This window comes from Lagopus leucura, unplaced genomic scaffold (assembly GCF_019238085.1).
Source record: "Lagopus leucura isolate 7727_CA_CO unplaced genomic scaffold, USGS_WTPT01 Super-Scaffold_100008, whole genome shotgun sequence".
In the NCBI taxonomy this organism is placed as follows: Eukaryota; Metazoa; Chordata; class Aves; order Galliformes; family Phasianidae; genus Lagopus; species Lagopus leucura.
Window position 1 is genome coordinate 32,827,947 of NW_024962265.1, and position 24,916 is coordinate 32,852,862.

The 24,916-nt window shown below is 42.9% G+C and overlaps 1 protein-coding gene across 1 annotated transcript in view; it reads left to right on the forward strand.

Moving 5' to 3' along the window:
- Positions 1-24,916, forward strand: part of HMGA2 (high mobility group AT-hook 2) — a 104,144-nt gene that overhangs the window by 65,611 nt on the left and 13,617 nt on the right. Inside the window, exon 4 of the mRNA XM_042872713.1 lies at positions 18,784-18,816. Coding sequence (XP_042728647.1) covers positions 18,784-18,816 — 33 coding nt within the window. The remainder of the gene's footprint in view (positions 1-18,783; positions 18,817-24,916) is intronic.

Genomic DNA, 24,916 nt, shown 5'->3' on the forward strand with positions numbered 1-24,916 from the left:
GTCATCTGTTAATTCCTCATCTGGATTATATCACTGCCCTATTATCATTATTATTATAGCTGCCTCGAAAACGCACTAGCCTCTGATTCTGGCAAGTCATATGCTGAATTCCTGATAGGTGAACAAGAGGATTTTAAGCCTGTGACTGCTAAAGGAGAGCTCTGACAAGCAGCATAGATGGGACATCACCATCATATTTAGCACCAAAAAACTTGCTGCAGTTTGTTTTTCACATGCCATGCCTTTATTCGATTTTGAAACTTCTGTGTTAGAAACTGTGTAGCTGCTGTAACTGCATGCTCTGGTAACTCCAGGAACATGAAGTGACCGAAGGAGATTTCAGAAGATTAGGTGGCAGGGATTGTTTTATGGTGTTTTGAGCATGGCTGCTCAAATGCACTGGAATGGGGCGCGTATTCATGAGAATAGCTTTCATAGACATCTGATGACTTCAGATAAACCCAGGGCAGTAATTAAGCTGTTACAGGAGAGAGTCATCATTTACATGTATTTTGAATTGTATGGGAAATTTTCCGGTACTGTGACAATAGAAGTCTCACATGAACTCGGCATAATATTGAGAGCCGGGCAGAGATCCTAGTGTTTTACTGCAGTGAGGGGCTTGGCCAGGCTCTACATGTGGGTTCCCCTTGGAGCCCTCCATAGCAAAGTGCGTCCCTTCATGTGACACAAGCCAGCATTGCCAGGGTGAAACCTGTCTCATCCGCAGCTGCCAGGCATTGATTTTGTCCTGCGTGCACAACCCCAAATGTCTACTGTTTGGCTATGAAGCACATCACTACTCATTACTTGTATCAGTGGAGCGGACAAATCAGAAGGTTTAAAGTACTTCAGAAAGTTTTGTCTGTGTGGAAAACTCCAAAATGTACTCTCAGCTCCGAACTAGCATATCGGTAGTCAGCTCTCCTGTAAAGGCTGGCGTTTGCTCTCCATCAGTGTGTGCAAGTGGGGGAGGTGGCAAAGGTGCGTGCGCATTTCCTGGCTTGCTTTCCCCTGACCTGAACCGAATCCAAACACTCAAAGCAGAGTCACAGCAGAGTTCAGCAGCGCTCTGAGATCGTGGCATTAACCCATTCACAAGTTTGAGAATGAGGAAAAAGAGGGGATGCCTAGAGATCTGACACTCCTGTGAACCTCCCGGCCAACTGTTGAGCAGCGTAAATTGGTCTGGCTCCATTGACCTGCAGCTATGCTAAGTATGTGGGAAGGGGCCTGATGCATTCAGGCAGATCTTGCTTTGTTTGCATCCATTCAGAAGTTGTGCCGTACCCAAAACATGGCACGAGCACATAGTTTGAAATTTAAAAATAGAAATCAGTATGATTTTCTATGTGCTAAGTTTTATTTTTTTCCTGTGCGTTAATTATTCATGGAGCTGTTAACTAGAACTTCACGTGAATCCCAAGGAAGCATTTGATCTAAAATAAGGAAAATGCTTTTACAGGAGAAATGTATAAAAAGCTGATTGATATTTATTTTATTAAGCATATATGGATTGTTTGAGTTTGTGTCCTGGCTATAATCCCTGTGTTTGGAACTATGCTGATGGGAAAATGGTATCCAGCAATATAGGAAAGGTGATACTGTGTCAACAGATAGGCAGTGGGTTAGGACATGTGACAGTAATCTTCCACGGCATTCAGAGCATTCAGACCATATGCCTTAAAACATCAGTAAAATACACGTCAAAGACATTTCCTCCCCACAAAACCCTTCAAGGATCCTGGGGGGGATGTGAGGAGGGAGTTGCAGCCCCTCTCTGGGAACTCACTGAAGGGCACAGGGACAGAGGAGAGGACATGGCACCTTGTTCTGGATGAGTAAACGAGGCTCGGCTATGTGAGAAAGTGAATGAACAGAACCAGCAGCTGTATGTGAGCAGAACGCTGCAGACTGGCAGGGGCTTTGCACACAAATGCTTACTGGCAGCTTTTTGGAAGTATTCATGTCCTGATTTTTGTCTATAGGTTATAAGGGCCTTTTAGTAAAGGTTTTAGCATGCAGTGGAAGCTAGCAATGGTGATTGATTTTTCAGTTCAGTCAGTGTCAAAGCATCTCATCCGTTCCTGGTCCAGCTGTTCCTGGTCACTGAAGGCAAGGGTGGTCATACAGATGCAAGAGGGTAATGTGGGAGCCCTCTGGAGCAGACTTACAGCCTGGGATGGTGGGAAACCCCTTTGGCTGAACCTCTTCAGCTCAGCCTGGACAGCTGAAAGTTCAAACAGGAGGAAGCACCTCCAACCACAAATAAACAGTTTCTGTTCATTGGAAGGTAATGGACCAAAACCTGATGTTTTTACTCAGGCAGAACTCTCACTGAAGTCGTCCGGCAGTGTGTCTGCAGCAAGGCTGCGGGTTTTTGTCTGGGGTTATTTATTGAGACCATCATTTTTGAACCTCCCACCGGTAGCGTCTACCTTCCTCAAAAACAGGCAGCTTGGGAAAGGAGCACAGGGGAGTCCTGTGTGGAGGCTGTAAAATGGTTTACATTCTGTATTAATATTGATTTAACAATCATAAAGGAACATAAATGTTTAAAAATTAAACATTTTTTTGTTTAAATATTAAACATTGCTATTTCTCCTCCTCCTGATCTTTAAATCAGTCTTGAATGTGGTCGAGGCTGTTTCAGAGTTATTCCTTGCCATCTCTCCAAGGTAACTTTTCAGTACAAAAGCTTCCTGGCAGAAGGTACTCAGTGGCTGACAGTAGCTGGAAGAATTATTTCCAAATGTTCATCATTGTTTGTTCCTGTCGGGAGGTGTTCCTCACTTTTTGAACTTTCTAAGTTCCAGCTCAGTTCGTCCAAAGTGTCATGCAGATTGATCAGCATGGCAAAAATGGGAATTCAAAGCATTCAGGATGCTTTGAAAGATTGGTGAGAGCTTCTTTAATTGAATAAGGGGTGATTCAGTGTTTTATGAACAACTCTCAACATAGTGATTAGTTTTATCAGTCTGCAGTTTTCACAGAATCACAGAATTGTAGGGGTTGGAAGGGACCTCCAGAGATCATTGAGTCCAACCCCCCTGCCAAAGCAGGTTCCCTACAGCAGGTCGCACAGGTCGGCATCCAGGCAGGTCTTGAACATCTCCAGAGAAGGAGACTCCACCACCTCCCTGGGCAGCCTGTTCCAGTGCTCCGTCACCTCACTGTAAAGAAGTTCTTGCGCACATTTGTGCAGAACTTCCTATGCTGCAGTTTCCAGCCGTTTCCCCTTGTCCTGTCTCCACTCACCACTGAAAAGAGTCCGGCCTCGCCATTCTGCCCCCCACACCTTAGATACTTATAGACCTGGATCAGGTCCCCTCTCAGTCTAACTGCCAGCTCGCAGTGCTGGCTGCTGAGCCCACGGTCCAGCTTGGAGCTTGCTCAGGTTGCCTCATGCTCTCAGGACAGCAGGACAGTCTGCGGATGCCTCAGCATTCCACGCACAGTACAGGTTTCCTAGTGCATGTAATGGGATGTGACACATGGCCTCAGAACAGGTAGCTGCTCTACCTGCAGAGCGTGGCTGTTTTCCCCACCAGTGTGGACATGGGGAAGAGCAGGGAAAAAGGTGAGCGAAGTTGAATATCCTCATTCTTGGGTAGAAAATGCATTGCAAATGTGCAGGGCTGTAGGTTCCCTCCGATGGGTCTTTCCCTTGCTGCCTGATCCTTCAAAGTTTTGGTAAAAATGCTAAGGTAATACGGTTGCTGGGGTTCATGTGGATGGTTGCTCAAATAACCCGGGGGGGGGAAAATGCTTCAGGGCTGAGGTTTGTTTCTGGGGTGTTCATTGCAGCTGTCGTACTGGCTGCAAGGCCTGTGAGCACCTAGCTGAGGGCAGCTTCCCTGCCCCTGCCCATGGCTGCACACTGTGCTTTTACACCCAGTGAGGAAAATGCTGCAAGGATGCTGATCAGCTCCCTGCAGAAGCTGTGCTCTGATCTCCTGTGCTTTTGCAAGAAGGTGAATCCTGCTGCTGTATCCACACTCCTCATTCCTTAGTGCGGTCTGCAGATGATGCAGGAACGTACTGAGGCAGTAACCAAGCCCAGAAGAGGGGCTGGGCAGGCTGGGGAGCCCAGGAAGGGGCCTAATTGCTCCCATACTTGCGCTGAAGTGACAGCGAGAACTGTGTGTAAAGCATGCCTATCTTTCAGCAGCAAGTTGTTTGTCTTCTCACTCTGATTGTTAATGACCATGAAACGCTAGCGGGAGGCCAGCCAAGACACTGATTCCTTTTCTTTCTCTCTCCTTATAGCTTTCAGGGATCCTAACACTTTGGGATAATGAAATAATGTGGCTTGTCAGTCCAAAATAATAACACTTTACAAAGTGGAAATGCAAATTTCCTGTGATATCCCTGAATAGCAGGTGGTATTTCCTGATGTATTGTTTCTGACCTTCAGGGAAATTGATATTATGAACTTGCAGAGGAAAATTAGTATGGTATCAAGCTCCAGCAATTAAAATAAAACAATGAGAGGATAGTAAACTGAATAAAGCAACAAGTAAGAGAAAGTTTGCATTCTGTATATTTGTTGTCGTTTTTAATAATGCTGTGGCACTGCGTGTTATTAAGATACAGAAAGTGTCTTTTTTACAGAAACTTTGATGTTGCAAAGGGAATACAAGAAGATATTTAGCTATGAGTTCAATTGCTTCTAAGGGCACAAGCAAATAATATGGAATAATTAACCATTAAATTATTAAATAAATACAAATTGCCCATGTAGCAAAGTAACTGATACTTGTATATGCCTGGGAAAATCAACAAATATACACTTGAACTTCTAACAGAAGATCAGGAGCAAACGGGTATATGCTTCTGTTAACTAGATTTTACTTTGAAAACATGGCAGTCTGTGGTGCTTGGTTACAGGCAGGCAAAAATCACAAAATTTTGGTCTTGATTTTGTAAATAAGGGGATGAACTACCAACTTTCTTAATCTTCATGTTGATCATATAGCGTAGACTCATACCTTGTATGACTGTAAACCACCTAGGGTGTTATATATGTCCCGTTGTCTCCTGTACCCACCTAAAATAAGGACTGACAGCTGGTTTGACATTTCTTTTGAAGAGACAGTGCTGCGTATTCCTGTATTACAAATAATGTTATGGCTGAAAGGCCTATATAATGCCTGTGGAATCTCCAGGATCCATTTCCAGTACAGCTGTCCTGCGCTCTCCCACATGCAGTTCCTCCTACTCATGCTATGAACCCAGTTGAGTTTGCTTCCTGAGGTTGTTCAAATAAACTTGAGATTTCTAGTTATGTGCAGCTGCTCTTAGTGGTTTTGATGTCAACTCCCTAACTTTCCTTGATGATAATTTATTATTTAATTTCTCTGCAGCACATGCATGTATGTTCCTGCAGTGTAAGGAAATGCTTGTGAAAAAGAAACCCTCTTGGCAGTCATTCTACAAGACAGACTAGCTCTTACTTGTTATACTAGTGGCGGAAGTATCTGATCCTTGATTTGCAGATGCTAAAGCCAGATGGGACCCTGTGGTTATCTGATGTGACCTCCTGTGCAGAATGGGCTGTTGGAAGTCCATCGCAAGCACAGATCTGCTACAGACTGTGTAGAAGTGTACTTGGTAGGGCATTCCTTCTTAGAGGTGGCATTTGAATGGGGGTGACAAACTCTTAATGTTCATGTTTAAAAAATGGGGAATGTGATCGAAGTTAAGATCAGTTCCAAGAAGCCTTCCTACAGGTATTTTTGACACTGACACATTCTGTACTGAAATGTTTCACCTGTTTGGAGCTCTTTTCCTCACAGCCCATCTTTTGTCAGTACTTTGAACATGTGTTGTTTCTGTGAGGTGATCAGCAATGCAGCACTTAGTACAGGGACAGTAAATTTCCCTGATACTATAAGTGTTGCAGGAAGACCTTGTTGCCCCAGAATCTTTCCACCTTGCTTGCTGGGTTTGTTGCTTGTTGCTCAAGAGCTGTACAGTGCCATGGGAAGACAGGAACAGGGTGAGAAGCTGAATGAGTATTTACTGGTCAACTTGGAAATACCAGCTGTAGTATTTTTTTCAGTTTACAGCATAGAAGGATTTAATTCCTCCTAGTCTCAGGGCTGTCTGCAGTATGTAGTCCAGCAACAAGACAGCTCATGAGCTTCTGGAGAGATATATACAGGTGTGGAAGAACAGATATGGGCATAATTTCTAATCTGAGATGTTTAATGTATGTCTGAGTTACGGTATCCTGGCTGAGCTCTGCTAAGTGTTAGTGTCTACCCATGCATGAGCTGCTAGCCTGTCCTCTCTGCTAAGTACTGTTTTTTTCCTCAGTAAAACAGATGTAAAGTGATGCTGTTTATCCTCACAAATGAAACTGGCAAAACCCTGTAGCTGATGGTGACTTTTAAAATGTTTGCTTAGTGATGTCTTTGTGTCCTTAAATCATGAAGAATGCCGTAGATCACCAACATCGCAACAGAGAGTTGTCTTTTTGTTTAGTAGCCACTCATTAGATTAAAAAGTCATTGTGATCCACATTGGAGACAACATGAGTCATGTGATGGAATGGGCATGGGATGAGTGTTGCTGTTGTGAAAACAGTGGGGAAGTGATCTGAGTTGCTGATAAATAAATCCATCACAAACCGAGTTCTGTCTTGTGACATTGTCCAGTTCTGTCACAACACCATTGTTGTAAAAGGGTATATACATGTCCCCTGAGCTAACAGATTTAATAGGCTTACTGGAAATAAAATGAATACCTCCAAGGATACCTAGCTGCTGCAGCAGGATGCACTTTTCTTTCTTATTCACTTTGAATGAATGCCTTTACGTGGTACTCAAGAAAATCGCATCATTAGAGGTGTTGTTTTTCAGATGAGATGTAAAATCAAGACCCCGACCATTTGTGATTATTAGAGTTCCCATGGCTCTTTTCAAAAGAGTCGAGGTTTTGACCCTGGTGTCCTGGCCAAATTCCAATCTGTGTAATTACATCCTTCCTTCCCTGTGCTTAAACTGGTTATGGTGTTCTTTACCTTGTGTCCTAACTGTGTGCAAGATTGTCTTGTGCTCTTAAGACAGGTCTCATTCCAGAAATGGCTGCATTTCAGTGCAAAGTGATGCAGATCCTTTTTTCAGGTTCCCAAATCACTTCCAGTGTGAAAATCACTGCGGGATCTGCAAAAGAAGGGCTATTCAGAGATGAGATTATGTATTTCAATGTTGTGTTCTTTTTTGATTATCTCATTTATTACATAATCTTTTTGTAAGAATATCCATGTTGAGCCAAGGTATAATACCTATATGACCCCTTAACACAGCATCACAGGTCTCTCCTGGTAAGGTGTTAGATTTTCATTTCTAAAGAAGCACTGATGATTAAAGCAAATGCATTTGGAAAAAAAGAAACTCACTGCAAGTAAAACTGATAAGGAGACAGGTGAACATGTTTGTCCAGGGTGGTGTCCAGGCACTTCCCAAATGGTTTTGCATGGAGTTGAGTGTCGGTACCAAAAAGCTCAGATTGGAATTAGTCCTGTAGTCAGGAACTAAATGTACTTTCCTCTGTCTATTACACTGTGCCAATCAGACCCCTGTAATGGGGTGCAGCATGGCTGAGACAGCCAGGGGGAAGTACACTCTTAGGTCTTACTGGGCAGTACTATATGTGAAGGTTCAAAAATGTAAATGGACCAACTATTTTATGTGGAAGGACTCATGAAAATAAAACTCTTGGGCTGGATCCTTCCTAATAAAATGATCAATAGTGCCAAGTTACCCTACATCCTGTTTTATGAAGACCCTTATCTTTGGCAGAGAGCCGTAACCTTCTTTCCTCTGTGCTCTGTCTTCAGGGACACAAAGATCCTGTTCTTCCATCTGGTCTCTTGCCAGTTGGTGTAAGCACAAACATCATCATCTTGTCATGGGATGAGCGTGGACATGTCTTTAGATGAGCATGTCTTCATGTATTAAGTCATGGCTGGGGCTGGGTATTGAGATCTTGAGTACCTCCACAAGGGATGGTTCAACTAACCCCAGCCCGAGTGTCATCAGGCCCCAGGACACTTAGGAGAGGGAGAGCACCACCACAATGCTGAGCAGGAAACCATATGGAGCGTGCGTGATTTTGGGGGGTTCCTTCTGAGGTACAGAATGTTTATTAATAGTATCCTGATGTGGAGATCTCACAGAAGTCCTGGCTTTCTTGTCAGTCAGGAAGCTTTCTGGAACTGTGGCAGTGCATCTGGAAGACTCATGAAATCATCAGTTTGAGGCTTGCAAACCAATTTACAGTTAGCAAAACATTGTCTTTTTGGGAAAAAGCAAAAATATTAAAAAAAAAAAACAACAGTATTTGCTAAGCAAAATGGAGCTATACTATATCACTTTCATGAGCTCTGTGTTTAACCATTAAAAAAAATATTGATTTAGTAATAAAGGACAATTATACGATGCCGAATGAGCAAAACAGCCACAAATTGCCAAGGGCATGTGCCAGCAAGGGCAGACAGGAATTAAAGTTAAAAAACATGGCTGAAAAGGCCACACATTTATAAACGTAAATACATCTAAATTAGCCCTGAAGGCACACATTCCTGAGAGGTGATGAAAGACGAAGAGGCATGGGCAACTCCTTATCCCATCACTGTCCCCCACCCTTTTGAAGTGCTTGTATAACAAAGAGTGAATGTCCTGGCTGTCGCGCTGCCAGAGCAGTCTAACCGCAGAGCTGAAACAGATCTGTTTCTGCACAGATTGCTGAGCTGAGAGATGGTTTGAGCTCTTCTTCAGGAAGAGCACGAGCTCCTGTGGATCCTGCTGCCATCAGCCCTGAGCAACAGGTTGTTTTTCTGCTTGCACGTATGGGTATAATCGTTCTACTCCCCAAGGTGGGGAGTCCGGGAGCCTTCCTATTTCTCCCTGCTTTTCCATGATCTGAGAAGATGAAACCTGGTTCTGATTTCAAGTTTAGAAAACTCCGTTAATACCCAGCAATCCTTTTAACCAAATTTTTCAATTGTTCTCAGAAAAAAAAGCACAAAACCAAACATGTCACTAATATGCATGCTTTTAAGAGCATAAGAGAAGCCAAAATGTGACAGTACTGCTCATGCTGGTGTCCAAAAAGAAATATTTCCGTATGCTTCCTCTTTGTGCTTTGCATTTACAGAGCAGCACACTCATTCTTACCTGTATGCAAGTTGGGAAAATGTTGTGTGTTGGTCCTCTTCCTTCTGAACTCTTCTCCTTGTCCCTTTTATCTCTCCATCCATCCATTGTGATCTTTCCTTTTCCTCCCATGCAACCCAGCCAAAAAGAGCCCAGCACTGTTTCCTATCAGCCAAAGATTTCCAGAAATTGCTAGGTATATACGCACTGTCCCAGTCTGTACTCCAGTTTCCTTACCTCTCCTCTCAATTCTGTCCCTCCTTCACCAGTGGCCTCCTTGTTGGCCATGGGGGTTTTCCAGAAAGAACAGTGGACTCCCAGCAACTTCTGGTAATTATGGGGCTGATATAGAGCTCCTCCTGGATGCACTCTAGGCTACCCAGCTTCACTCCCAGGATAAAGTCTTGCTTGAGATTGGGCACTGGAGTCACTGGCAGGGGATGTGGGGACAGGGGGATGCCTGGAGCATCCTGCTGCCCACTGGCAGAGCCTCGCTCCCTACCATCAGTAGCTTTCACACATGTTAAAATCTAGAGCATCAGGATGTCCTTGGCCACACTGCTGCTACAGTTAAAATGATCTTGCAGCTGCCATTTAGAGGTCTGGTGCTATTATAATACCCGATCTTGTAAGGTGGATTATGTTCAGCTGTAAATCAGGCTTCTGCCTACCCAGGGCATGTTAATGCCCAGACAACATGTGTCTCTCTGCTTACCACGGCATCATCTGAAGGCCTGCTATCCTTCTCCTTCATCCAGCAACCTTCACCTCTGCTGCCAGAACCACCTAGCCACAGATACTACCAACTTCTACCTACTTGGCACTCCCAAACCACACAGGATCCAATGAAAATAAACTGTGACTTGCCAGGAGATGAAAGCATTTACCTGTTTGAATAGACTCAGCAACCAATTTTAGCCAAGAACAGGATTTTGCTCTATTTTTTTCAGTACCAAAAAATAATTTAAAAAAATAAATTAAAAATCCAGCTTGTATTGTCACTTAGAAACAATCAACAGCAGCAACAGAGTATGGAAAGGTTGTCAGGAATTGAGAATGAGTATTGAGCAGTCTGGTTCTCTGGAATGAACAGCCTTTGGTAAAACGTTAACAAGAGCTCCCTAGCAACAGTAACATTTAAAACCAGACTGCTTTCCAAGCCCATAAGATGCCCTGTGTGCAAGGAAACTGCTGTGAGCTGTGGCAGGGCTGTGTGGGGTGCTCCAGGCGCTGCATTCTCGATGTGGCATCGGGTTACAGCACAGTAACGAAAAAAGCTGCAGGGGATTTGCATGCGCAACTAACACACATACCTTTGGTGTTCCCATTGTTAGGCCCATGCAACTAAGATGATCTTCAGATCAGATGTAGCTTAGAAAATTTTAAATATCTGTAGCTGAGCAGTCAGGTAATTGTCCTTTTAAAGTTAGGATCAAATCCTTTTCTCCTAGACTGGACTGAATTCAGTCCGTCCAGGATGTAAATAGCGCAACTCCAAAATGACGCTGGGATTATGAGTAGCAGCGTCTCTTTCTTCCTCCCTCTTGTCCTCCTTTCTTTCAGAACAAGAGCAGTGTGTGTGCAGACAGTGTTCATATTTGTGCTGCCGTCAAGAGGTCAGTGACATGATATTGTAGACTTTAATTTGCAGTCTTGCAAAATCTTGCAGATTTTGCAGCAAATGACTTCTAGCTGAATAACAGAGAAAACAGTTTTGCTGCCACCTTTAAAAATGCATCACTGTGCCTCGCAGCTTTCAGAATGATGCATGTGGTGAAATTACTGTTACAGAGTGAATGGTGAAAGCACACCAGAAATGCAAACCAAAGGTTCTTTCTGCTTTGCAAGGAGTGCCTACAGATCACTGATTTGGACACAATGAATGTAATTTCCGTTAAAAATAACTATGAACTGAGTTCCGAATTTAATATATCATGCACCAGAATGACCTAAAAACTCATCACACCAGGAAGTGGATTAATTACAACTTGCCACCAAGCCCCTGGTATATTTCGAGTATATGGAAAATGTATTTCTATTTCAGACACTGACTTCTTTATGAAACTGTGCCAGGATGTCAGCAGGCTATGTTCGGACTCTCTGACAGACACTCTGAGCAGCATCACTTTTCTGAAGGCAGTAGTAACTATCAAATCTATTCGATAGACAGACAACCATCAGACATCTGTATATCCCAGACGTACAAAAATATCCCCAGCCAACCATGTGGCTACCAATGGATGTGTTCAGACAAAAAAAGTTCAAGAGAAGTGCCTCAGGCCAGATCCTCAGCTGCAGAAAATCAGCAACCAGCCTTCCTTGCACTGTGTGCCTCTTCTTCAGAGGAAACCCCTGCCCAGCCATCACAGGGCAATGGGAGGTCACAGGAGGAACAGGCTGGATGGAAAGAGGAAGCTTCTGCAGGATTTTAGGGACAGGCCTGGGATGACCACATAAGCTCCATACAAGATGCTTTCTATCTCCAAAGGGTCAGAAATGGATATGCAAAAGAGGCTGCCTACATCCCTTCCATCCTTACTTCAGCTTATGCTGATGGGGTAGATAGCTCTTTCTAAGGGAATGTAGAGTGACTGAACAGTGCCTGGTCACTGGGCTTAGGCACTGTCCTGCAGTTGTCTGTGTAATATATATATAACACTGTTACTGAATGAATTAAGGTCTCTGTGACCTTAAAATGGAGGATGAGAACCAAGATGCAAGACCGGAAAGATAAATATTACCTAGGAATAGTTATGTTTTGAAGTTATAAGTTCACTTTACAAATGGTTGCGAACTTCGCAGAAGGTCTGATTTGGGACTTTCCTGCCCTGTTTGTTGTATTACCTCACTGGAGACCATTGCAAAAAAAAAAGGAGACTGAGGAACTCCTGGCAGTCAGGTCCCAGGATGAGGCCACTGCTGAGTCCTGCAGCTCTGATCAGCTCTAGGCAGGTGGTTCTGCTGGAAATGGTCTTAGAGGCAGAGCAGCCTCTGATTTGATGGTCTGTATGGTGAGAGGCGCCTGAATGAGAAGAGAGGGAAGACTACAACAAAAGCAGGAACCGGGACGGTAATCTGATCTGGTGCTTTTCACCTCTAGGTCATCAATTCAAATCTAGCTGGTTTAGGAGTAGCCAAAAATTATTTCCATATGGGTCAAGAGAGATGCATGTGAACAGAAGGGTTGCTGTATCAAAACAGACAAGATAATCTGGAGGTAAACAGTTGTACAATAGTTAACTGTGTGGAGAAGTCTGCAAGGTATAAAGCTGAGTAGTTCCTGGCCAGTTTATATCCTTGGATTGTGAAATCTAGATTTCTTTGCAAATAACTTATAATTTATTTTGGTCTCCTAAAACGTAGTCTTTTTTCTTACACTGTAACTAAGAATAATGAACCTCCCATTTGGCATTCTCAATGGTCTGTTTGTGCAGGAGATTATAGATAGGCATGTATATATGACATTTGCTTAACAGGAACCAGTCTGTGTGCTATCCGTGTTTATCAACAAACCATCAGTGCTAAATTTTTTACTAGAATTATTCTGAAAGGTAGAAATGTTGCTGCTTATTATTTTAACAGAAAAATGCACAGTGTGCTGGGTGAAACCTGAATAAAACGCATCAGGAAAGCTTATCAAATGCATGATGGATGATAATAAAGTAATGGGGAACCAAACAGAACAGAGGTATCATTTTAGAAGAGCAGTCAGCAGCAGCAGATCCTTCTGCATCTGAGATGTGGGACTCAAATGTATTATTTTAGCTAAGTGCACCAATGTAAACTTTGTTTATAGTATTTAACAACAGACACAAGGCATATTAAATGGGCATTTCATAAGCTTCTCTGCCTTAATTATTTTATGGAAATGTAACTGGTACTGACTGAAAGATCATAAAAATTAGTATCATCTGTCAAGAGCATTGAACTAACAACTATTCTGCTCTGAATTTTGATTATATCCTTGATAAACTCAATGGGGTATTGTAGTGCTTGAACTATCAGCTCAGCTAGCAGATGAAGAAAAATTGCACTGTTTCCCTTCCTATTCTCACCATTAGATTTGTACTTCTAAGATATTCAATTGTGGTGGGAAATCTCTCTGAGGAAGGTTGGGTCGAAGTAACTGAAAAGTAATGAAATATACTAGTAAAAAATAAGGCCGAATTGGATTTTCGATACTTTTATTTCACAGTTTTTATCCTCCCCAGATGCAAAACCGTTGCAAAGTAGCAACCCACAAAGTTTTTGTAGTGAAAGTAGCTTTTGTAGGCAGAATGTATGAAATCCTATCCCCACTGAAGTCAGCCTGTTGGCTTCCATTGCATATATATGTACCTGACTGCCAGTGCCTGAATTTTCAGGCTACCAAAAGAGTAATGTGAAACAGTGTGTTTTGGATTTGCCAATTAAAATATGAAATTTCAGTGCCAGTCAAATAATTATTAAAAGTCACTTTGTGTACTTGGAAAACTGTGATGCTTTCTGCTCTCCTCCACAAGTGGAATAGAAGCACTATTTACTTTGTCATCACCTAAAGTTATTGGTGTAGCTCCTGAGATGTTGCAGGGTTTTCCAGCAGCAGTCAGGGGAGGTCAGTTTAATAAGCTAATAAATATTTTTTGAATGACCTGACTTTGTATTTGGTATAAAGAACTCTGAGTAGTGCCAAGTAGGATAGAAAATAAAGAATAAAAGTTCCAGAGATTTTGCCAAAATTCTCCACAGATTACTATTAGCCTCATTTATGAGACTGCACAGAGGACTGTGAAATCTCCTTTGAACTCCTAGGGCCAGATGGTTTTGCTGTTAGATCCTAACGACCCACAGCAGTGTGCGTACACTGACGCCCCAGTTACCAGTTGGCTGCAAACATGGGGTGTAGGCAGGAGAATTCATGACCTGTCCTTGCAAAACACAGGCAGTTCCTGCTTGGGCAGAGGGGGAGCCTCTCCTTGCTAATGATGCTGTAAAAAGCTTTTCTGCTCTCCTCTCTTAGGGAAGATAATTTCTAAAGCAAGTCATGAGCATTCCGGCTTGGAGGAGTGAGTGACAGGCACAGTGCCCTATGCAATTCTTCTGATGGCTATGAAGCCATCGAAAGGCGAAGAGGCTCTCATGGGCTTTGTAGACCTCCAGTCCCAGCATTGTATCTCAATGCATTCTCAAAGAGTGAGGGAAAGGCTGGACTCAAACCAATTAAAGCTGTAGGGCTGAGCAGTAGTTATGGTGCTGTCATATGGAACTGCTTGGAAGACATGATTTATTTTGGATTACATTGGTTTCAACTGGTATAATATGAACTTCCTGATTTTTCTAGGATATGTAGACAGAAAGTCTAAATATGGTTTTACTCATCTTTTAATTTAGAACTACAAGAGTTTTGGTGACCTATGAAATTATTTTAATGATCTCCGCACAACACTGAGCTGTCAGCACTATAAATGTCATCCCAACTGGATGTTAGTTTCCATCACGGTCATTTAGCCTCACCAGCAGAGCTACCTCCATGTGAATGTCTTCTCTGTGTCAAGCTGTGCAAAAGGTCACAGTTGCCAAGAAGCATCAGTCAAACATCTTCATAATACTCCATTTAAAGAGAGAGATGCCAACACAACGTCTAGGAGCATCGTGACTGCAGCTTGCCCTTGGAGCTTCAGGCACAGCAGTCGGTGAATGATTTGCATGCAGACCAGTGTTTTTATCTCTGATCATTAAAAATGTGTTCCAGCGTAGCTCATCTTAGCTGACATAGGCTTACCCTTAACTGTCCCTATTATAGCACTAGGAAAAGTCACAGGGTAAGGGGAAGCGCTCCAGAGAAACGCAAGTGTGACAAATTGAATTTGATACAACTTTTGACTGCTGGTACAAGATGAATATGGGCTTGACACACGAGGCTGCTCTTTTGTTCTTATAAAGAAGGCAGTGAAGTTGTTTGACCGGTGTCTGTATTTACCAACAGAGAGAGAAGTTATCTGATGGTATCATTTTTGTCCAACAGGGAATGCCTGAGCCAGGTTTAGGCTGTAAGGATGCTTCTAAGATACTGACAAAGAGTAAAGTGACAGAATTTGAAAATAAAGTGAGGGGTGAGGTGACAGAGGAGGTGTGGGAAAAGTATGTTGTAGAACAATTGGGCTTTGAACATTCAAATCTTAAAATCAGTGTTAAAACTCCCAAAAGGTTTGTATACGTTGCTCTTTAGGTGGTTAATTTTTTTCTCTTCAGAGTTAGGGATCTTATCACAAAGTTCAAAATTACTGCATTTGTCTTATCCCACATTTACTTAGTAGTTTAAACGTGGCAAAACATTCTGCTGCATTTTGGATTTCTTCTTGCAATATAGACAAGACATGGTCACAGGATTTTTCCAGCACTGTTGCTTGGTCTTTCTGCCTCATACAGGTTTGAGAAAGTTACTGAAGATTGCCTTGCACTTGCATTTGATGTAAATTTGATGTAAAATTTGATTTGTATATATGAAATTTCAGCTGATATGGATTCGGTGCAAACTAGCTTTTTTTTTCCGACTTGGGATAAAAATAAGATGTGGAAGCTGTGTGTTTCACAGAACTCTGCATGCATATCATCACTGAAATAAGTGAGGCAGCCTCTGGCGGTGCAGGAGACCTGCCATTGTATTCTGTGGGCTCCTGGAGGGATATGTAATAGTTCAGAGCCCTCATGTCTCATGTACAACTTCATTTTGCTCCAAAGCACCTCTTTAAAGCTCCTTCTCCTTGGCTTTTTGTGGTTCTAGCCTTTTCCATACATAACCAAGACAGATTCCCTTTCTTCCCAGCTAGTTGACATGCAGTTGCCACAGCCTTTTCAATCAGAGGTGTCTCCTTTGAAGCCCTGAAAAGATCTCTTAACTCAGTGATCACAAAGCTTAGCAAGTAGAGGCGTTTGTATCTGTAGTGTGTCAAGAAGGTTCCAAAGCCATCACATGCACAACGGTTAATGAAATCAAAGAGACTGCTTAGGAAATGTTCCATTCTTCCTGCGTGCCCTGGTTCTGCTGGCTTGGGTTGGCACCCAGTGCCCATACCCAGTAGCCCTGTGTCCAGGGCTCGTCCAGGGGATGAGCAGTGCCCTGTGTGCCATGATACAGCCATCACAGCCACCGCCCTGGGTTTGGCAGGAGCAGCACGGCTCCCACGCGTTGCAGTGTGCCACTAATCCTGGCGAGGAGCTGACCCAGCTCCTTGTCCTTCAGAACTGTGTTTCTTCCATTTAAGGGAGAAAGAACACGCGCTGTGCTCTGCTGGAAGCCTGGCTGGCAGTGAGCAAACGCTGTCAGGGAGCTCCTGACATGCAGCACTGAGATAGCAGAGGTCTCAAATGACTGGGATTCCTGCAAGCCTTGGTCAGTATCACAGACGGTTTCCAACTGGGCAAAGTACAATATTTTCCCTCTGCTTTTTATGAATGGCCGTATAGTGTGGTGCTTGAGTCAGAGTCCTCCGCAAAAGCCATTCATAAAAATAAAAACAAAACAAAACAAATACACACAAAAACTTTCTAGGTCCAATCTGGAGCCACTGGGTGCCAGAGGCTGGGAAAACACACTGGCAGCTCAAGCCCCAGCTATCACTGAAAGCATTCAGGGGCTTTCTGGTGGTCTGAAAAGTATGAAGTGCTGTGTGGAAGGGCAGCTGGTAGAATTATGGTGACACATACTAGGCACAAAGCCAGGGCTGGCCTTGTTTCAGACATTGTCTTTCCTCTCATTGAAGTGTCAGGACCTAATTCATGGAAAATTTGGTGAGTTGGCAGCTCTTTCAGAAGATTTCATTGAGCTACAGTGTGTGAGAGTCACATGAATGCAGTGCACACAGCCAAAAATATATGGGGATTTCTGAACAGGAGAAAGCAGTCAGCAGCTAAGAATGTCTGCAGATTTCATAGGGCTTGGGAGTAAACGTACACAGGTGTAATCAGCAGGCAAGGAAAAGAAAACAAAGCAGAAAAACCTTTCAGATTACTGAAGAGCCCCGTGAATTCTGCAATTATGAAGGATTTCTTTGAAACAAATAATTTCTTTGTCCAAGAGCAGCAAATGCCTGTAATCAGTTCAGGGCTTGCAGCCCACCTGGAAAAGGTGTCAGGAAAATGCGTGCCTTGCTAATCGCTTCTCCACTGCAAGGGAACTTAACGGAAAAGGAAAAGATCTGCCTCAAAGTCTAAAGACAGACCCAATCATTGCTTTCTTCTTCTTTTTCTTTTTTTTTTTTTTGTTAATTATTTATGTGAAAGCAGAACTTAGCGCCTGAGGCAGAGGTACAAAAATAAAACAGCAATAAGATTCCACTGAATTAGAAAAATGACTGCAGATAAACAAAGCATCTCTTGTTAAAGTGGGATGCTGGTGGTGGGCAGTCTAAATTGAATCAGTTACATTTAATTTACATTTTCATCGATCCTTCCCACTGAAATACTGCTCTGAAAGGCCAGTTACGCTAAACTGTTTATTCAGAAATATTCCAGTTATTTCCTACTACACTGTCATGAAAATTAGTTTTTTGGCTATCTGGAGGGACAGCATGTTGGCTTCTGCCAACTAAAGTCATGGCTGGGATTAGGAACAGGCAGGAAGGAAGGGCAGGAAAAAATCATTGGGTGCCATTCATATGCTTTGAAAACAGAAGATCCTGGGGGGTGGAGTGGGGGAAGGCTGCTTTGCCCCACTGAAATAAGAAAAGCCCTTTTGTGCTCAGGGTGTCAGGATTTCTTCCCTTATCTGTGATGGTATTGTTCCGTACAGCTCCTTGCACCCACAGGGGTCACACCACCAGAGCCGTGGTGTATTTTAAGTATGTGGATGTCAGCTCCCTAGCTGGTACTCCTCCTCCTCCCTGCGGCTCCCTGCGGCTCCAGGCAAGGAGGTGGGATGAAGGGCCCTGAGTGGTATTCCCAGCTTGTCTGGGACCTTGTTTCCCATTTCCAGGTGGGAGCAGCCAGCTCCTCAGCCCCTGGCTGTGCCACCAGCTCCCACATGGGTTGGTGGACACAGCCCTGGTATCTCCTGCTCATATGTCCAGCCAACCCAGTGATAGGCACCCCAAAACTTTCCCAAGAAGGTTGTGAGGCTCATCACCTCTTCCATTTGGAGCTCCCAAACCAGAGCTTCCTGGGGCCAGAGGCACGTTCACCCTCGCTGCTGGCTGCAACAAGGCTGGCTTTGGTCTGCCTTGGGAACAGGTCCCTCACCTCTGTACAAGCAGGTCAGGAAGGAGGGCTTACACATAACTCACTTTACACACTAAAGTGTGGAAGAGGGTGCACAGCATAGTATTCATGGAGATAGCAAAATCTGACTATAGAACTAGGCTGTATGAAGTAATGCAGCAGAGTAAATCCAGCCATGCCATAGAAGAGCTGGAAGTCACAGCATGATAAATTAGACCTCACTTGGACTTTGCTTATACAAATTTAACATGTTCTACAGCCAGAGTAATCAGAGCAAGGTCTTGATAAGTGTAGGACTCTAAGAGCTGGGTGCCTTCATCACTCCAGTTCTGAATGTACATTTTGCCTGTGTTTTATTTCCTATGCTGAATGGAAACTTCAGTGAATTTGCTTCTCATCACGCCTTCTTTTTTTGACTTTTCAGCCTCAACAAGTGGTTCAAAAGAAGCCTGCTCAGGTAAGAAAAGCCGATTTAAAATCCTTGGACTATCTTAAATTGAATACTCCGTCAATGTTTAGACTGGTCTCATTTACTGTAAAGAGTGAAGGGAAATGCATCAATAATATGAAGCAGGGGATATCTGCTGGCTTCTTGGGCAGAACCACTCACGCAAATCATGCAGTAGCCCTCGGGAAGGAGAGGAGGCAGCAATAGAGCTACAACCAGAGTGCTTGCTAGGACATGTCCTCCTGCAGTTGCCAAGTGCTAATGGCAACACAGCCACATGCATCTAGTGCAAGTCTGACTTGTATCTGTGTGTGCCCTGAACCTGAGTAACTGATGTCTGCTTAAAGGAAGGAGGGACATAGGTGTGAAATCATTCTCTCCACTGGTCTGAATGAGTCTCTAAATCCTGAGTAAAATAGGCTGAACTTGATAATTAAACTGGATTCATCTTTAAGACTAACACATTTGAAGATATTCTGTTGAATGGTATTGTTCTTTAATATCTTAGGTAAGTTGTAATGAAACCAGTCAAACACACTGGTTTCATGGCTTCTTCCATTTTATTTCGCCAGGACATTCATGTAAAAAACAAAAAAGCAAAGAGAAAATCAAAATGAAACAAAACTCCACTAACTCTTACGTAACTTTGTTACATATGCTCCAGCAGGGAAGAGGTGTGGGCATGGGAGCAAGTCTGTCCATCCCTACTTGGCAGGCTCCATGGGGCAGAACTACTGTTCCTTGGTGAATATGAATGATTGCTGAGTCAGGAGCAGAATGGGCTATTGCTTTTCTGGAGAGAAGTCTGCTTTCAGAAGGGAATAATACTTTCATTTTTCCACCTTATGGTTTTAATACATTATTGTACAGTGTGCATTATAGTAATGTCTACTGCAATCTGAATTAAGAGCTGTTACATAAGAAACAGAAAACATCCTAGCTGTGATTTGAAGGGGTGAAATGATGTAACTCCCTAAAGTATGTGTAGGAATCAAGTTTCTACAGAAGAAATCAATACGCTCACAGCAGTGGTGAATCAGTGGCACTGGCAACAATACTAATGCCTCCTAATAGCAGAGATAACGTTCAAGATGAGTGTTGCAGTGTCTTCAAGTGAGGTAAGTTTTGCAAGGAGAGGTAATGTCTTTTATTAGGCCAGTTCACAGAAGAAATGCAGCACCAGTCCCTGAGGACTCACCATCTACAGCCTTCTGACTACAACACACAATTCAAAACACACTGAGTTGTTCTAATAAAAGATATTTCCTCTCCCTGGTCTCACTTACATCCTTCAACTGTGAGGGCTGCAGTCATGCTGTTCCTCGGATAGCCTGGTAGTAAATCTGCTGGCAGGCACAGAGCCAGCCCTTTCCTCCATGGCACTGGGGATGCAGGAGGCTCAAACCGTGCTGTGCAAGGGAGGCCAAATCCGGGAGGCAGAGATGGAGGCTGTCTGAGTGGTAATGGAGTGTGAGCCCTGGCACAGAAAGGGAAGGAGTGCCTGGGACCAAGGCTGAGCTGGGGTGCTGGAGGATGAAACGGGGCGCTGGACTCCCATATTCTGATAGAAGAACAAAGTAATGGCAGCTTTAATGATCTAGGAGTTTGAACGGAAGCACTGAGATTCCCAGGATGGATCTTCCCATCCTTCCTTTCCCAGAGCAGTGGCTGTGGTTGTCATGCCATGGGTGTTTCAGCCAGCCGGGTGCAGCCGCTGCTGCATCTCCCTGGTCAGAGAGCAAGAGGCGGAACCCTCTGACATCCCCATTAGTAATGGAAGCATTTGCATAGAAAACTAGAAGGCATGAAAGGACACATAAAAGGAGTGAGAGGGCTTTTTAGCAATCCCTAGTCATCACAACAGGACTAGTGGAATTAGTCTTTAAATTATTTGTGTGCCATGTCTTCACTCAGAGAACATTTCTTTTCTTTAATCCTTGGCCTGAGGGATTTTCAGTGAAATCACTGACTCGTCTTTAACCCTTCCTGGTCTAGCTAGGCCCTGATCCCACACTCCTGCTTACACAACACTGTGGTTTTGCTGGCTGTGGGTGCATGATGGGGAATAAACTTATGGCTGAGAGCAAGCACTCGTGGCAGCATCTTCCTGAGGCTGGGAGAAGGAGGTAAAGCAGTGTAATTCCTGGGACAGCCAGGAGCTTCATGACGCTGGGCTGCACTGCAGTCCTGTAGCTTTTCTCCATTCTCTTTTACACTACCAATTTTCCCTTTAAAGGAGGGAGGTTCAGTCTCAGAATTAACAACACGAACATGAGCTCATGCAGGCTTCCTAATCTGAGCTGTCTAAGGAAATAATGATAAATTATATAAACATGGGGACTACATGGAAGTTCATGGAGGATAATGTAAATCTTACTCTACATACAGAGGAATCTCTTCCTTTTCCATCTGTTTCCTTCAAAATATCCTCCCAGATGGCTTTACCATGTGCCAGTCTGGATTAAGTTAGAAATGTATCCTTTCTTCATCAGTGGGGACTGAAGTGGCTGCGGTCAGGAACCGCTGTGTGACGGTGATCGTGTACCCCAGTCTGCCACGGTAGAAGCAGCAGAAGCTTTATCCCTGAGTGCAGCACTTCAAATATTTGGCCTTTTCTAAAAGATTTCTGTGAATGCTAGTTTACATCACTGTTGCTGTCATTCCTGCTCCTACTGCATATGCCTTTTGGTTTTGTGTTATTTTTAAAAATGTAGGAGCTGCAAAACCGGATCACATTCTCCTTCCATTGATAAGAGTTTCCTTCCCATCACCTTTTCCCAGGTTTTAAGCATTGCACAGGACTCCCTCATGCTCTAAATTTCTTTATAAATATCTGCTGCTAACTTAGGGCCGTACAGATGCCTTTATAAACTTCTGCAATATTTTCAAACATCCCCAGTGCTACGAAGAGTGACAATCATGCAGACAGCAAATGCAACTGTAAATTCAGCTGGAAAGCTTTAAATAATGTAGTCTGTACACACCTCTGTGATGTTCGCTGACGCATACGCTCACACTTCCGTAGGGAAATGAAGAAAAGATAGTGAGCCTGACTGCATGCCATCAGGAAGTTTAGCACCTTCACATAAATATGTGCCTAAACCTCAAAAACAAGAAACTCTCTTTAAATCCACCGTTTCTGAAGAATGGGCAGCCAAACTCAGTACAAACAATGAAGTAATATTACCGAGCTGTGCAAAAAAAACAGCCCCAAAACCAATTTCTCCCTTTCCTTGTTTTTAAGCTATTTGTAGCAGCTGTAGCCTCTGCCATATGGGAGAGTTACACTCTTAAGTAATACAAAGGAAATAGATATTTTTAGGAAAACATCATGAAAGCTATCAAAGTTTTCTGAAAACAGGACATGTTTTATTTTTATCGTCCTGGAGAGGAGAAATTCAGTGAGTGTGGAACAACCCTTTGAAAATCTTTTTATAATCTCTTCAGGAGGTCTGTTTAAACCTGAAATCCATGCAGTTTCTTGAGGTTGTGTCAGAGTCTGACAGGCAGCATATTGCTCCAAGCCCAAGTGTAATCTTCTGTTTTACACTAAGTGCATTAGTTGCTCTTAAAATAAACAAACAAAAAATTAAATCCTAACGAGAATAAGACCAAAAAATATTGCTTTGTATAGGAAAGCAAATGCACATTCTTTGTGTTTATTCATCTTACTCAGTTCTTAGTCTTGATAGCAATTAATTCATGCATGTTAATTAGTCATAATACATATGCACCTCACAACTTCAAGTTATATGTGCTCCACAGCTGACCCATCACATATACACTCAGTGTAGGACAAACAGTAAATCCTACAAGTGTCAGACAGGCTCTGCAGTCGAGGAGCTGCACTGATGATTCACATATTCATGTGCAGCTCAGAAGCATCAGACCTCGGGAGTGCAGCTGAGAACAGGAGACATGATGCTGGGATGCTGGGATGCCCTAGTGCCTGCTGTGCCCACGTGCTGCGTCACCTCTCTGTGCACTGCAGTGTGTCTGCACTTCCACAAGACTCTCTGTACCTGCTACACGTCACACAGGTGTTTTTTTTTTCCCCTCAGAGTGAAATGTGATAGAAGGACTCGAAAGGTTCAATCTAGCAAGGACTCAGGGTTGAAAGAAACTGTTGGTGTCACAAAAAGGCTGGCAAATCACTCACTGCCACACAGGCACATTCAGATCTCTGAGGGAACACATGGCACTGCTCGAGCCCAACCTACGTCCTGCCCACTGGGGAGCAGTGCAGCTTTTCTCATTGTAGCTGTGGCTCTCGGAACACCTTTGCCCTAGAGGATAACCTGGTACCCTGGGTTTTTGTCGCTCTTCCCATTTCATCCAGCAAGTTGTGTTGTGTGTGCTATACTTTTTCTGTGTTTACTGATACAGAGAATTGGGAAGTTGTCAGTTTCCAGAGGAAGAAAACTTTACTTTCTGTATGTATGTGGAATTTTACACTTCCAACATAGGATGCGTGTGTGTTTTTCACACTACTCCCGAACATCCTCTGAACAATTGAGTCGCCTTTCTTTTATCACTGTCATTTTTAAAGCAAACACTGAATTTTTCCCAAAGATGGCTGTAGGAACCACCTTATATGTTCTGGAAGCCCTCAGCACCATATGCATGCATGCCAACATGTGGGTATTACAACTCAGTGAGGCTGGACTCGCTGTACCTCCTCATGCATTCCCATCAGGACCAAGCACTGGGCCCACAGTGGGACCTCCAGATCAGTGCTCTCCTCCCACACCTGACAGGGCACAATGCCTTTTGGATTTTTGCATAAATAACTTCACGATGAGATAACCTGTTTGCATTGACCCTTTTCCCAAATGTGTCCCTGGAAGGTTCATTTTTTCCAAAGCTTCACATTATTATCGTCACTTACACTTTTTAAATCAATGTATGTTTAATTTTCATTTTTTTAAGCTTTTGCTTTGGAAAAACCTTCCATATATGGCTTCTGAGTGTTCTTGAAACTTTTTTCTCATTCGAAGAGATTGTTTTAAGAAATGGATAAAAATACCTCAAGAATGGCTCTAGTTTGAAAAGTTGTTACCAATTCTGCCTTTTCTAGCAATCCTTCAGGATTGCTGGCAAAAGAAAAATGCAAAATAAAGAAACAATTAAAAATGATACCAAATTTGTGGACTAGAGCTAGAATCCTGAAGAAATTTGGTTACCTTACCAAAAGAAGGAGCTTGCAATTACCCTCAGAGTTGTTTGAATTTGATTTTAAGGGGATCAGGAGAAATCTTTTACTTTCCACATAGTTGCAGTAGATGGAGTCTCATGGGGAGTGCCAGGACTGAAGCCTTACTTTCTTCCTCCTTTCAGGATAGAATGGTGGCAACTGCATGGTGTGGTTTCCAGAGAAAGATAGAAACTGTTGGTTTATGGTGATGGGGACTCTGAAGGATTTGTCTCAAATGAAATAATTAAAAAAGTAGATTTAAAAAGAGCGCAAGTTTCTGAAACAAACACAAAAATATGTGGGGAAAAATAAAGAAGTTCAATATCCAGTTTGATGAACAGATGAATCACTAAAGAATGAGGGTTAGAAGAGGAAGTTGGACATTTCTGATAGCAAAAAGATTGTTTTTATATGACATAACTTGTGAATAGAACCTGAATAGTATGATGCAATGAGATTTCACCTAAATACCCAAATCACTGTATAATTCAGATTTGTGATTTTCGTTTATTACATAACCACGTCTGAATAACATTTCTGAGAATGCTGCTTCCAGAAATTTGATTTTACATAAATTAAGGAAGCTGAAAAATTATGTAACCAGAAGAAATCAAAGAAAGAAAAAATGATCTTCAGAACACAAGTATATTCAGGTATTCGGTAACTTTCAGAGAATCAAGAATCAAAAATACAGTGATCATAGGGTGTATGTTGCTGCTCTGTAAGATGATCTTTTTTGCATTTTTATAGTTTCTTTTATTGATGGTGGTCTCAGTTCCAGGCTGGCAAGCACTGCCAGCAGTTAACAATTCCACACACTACATAGTGTAGCCACAGGGTCACATTGCACATCAGTTTTATGAAAAGCACTTTTATAGAAATTGATTTTGCTCACAGCTCGTTCAAATATTTTCT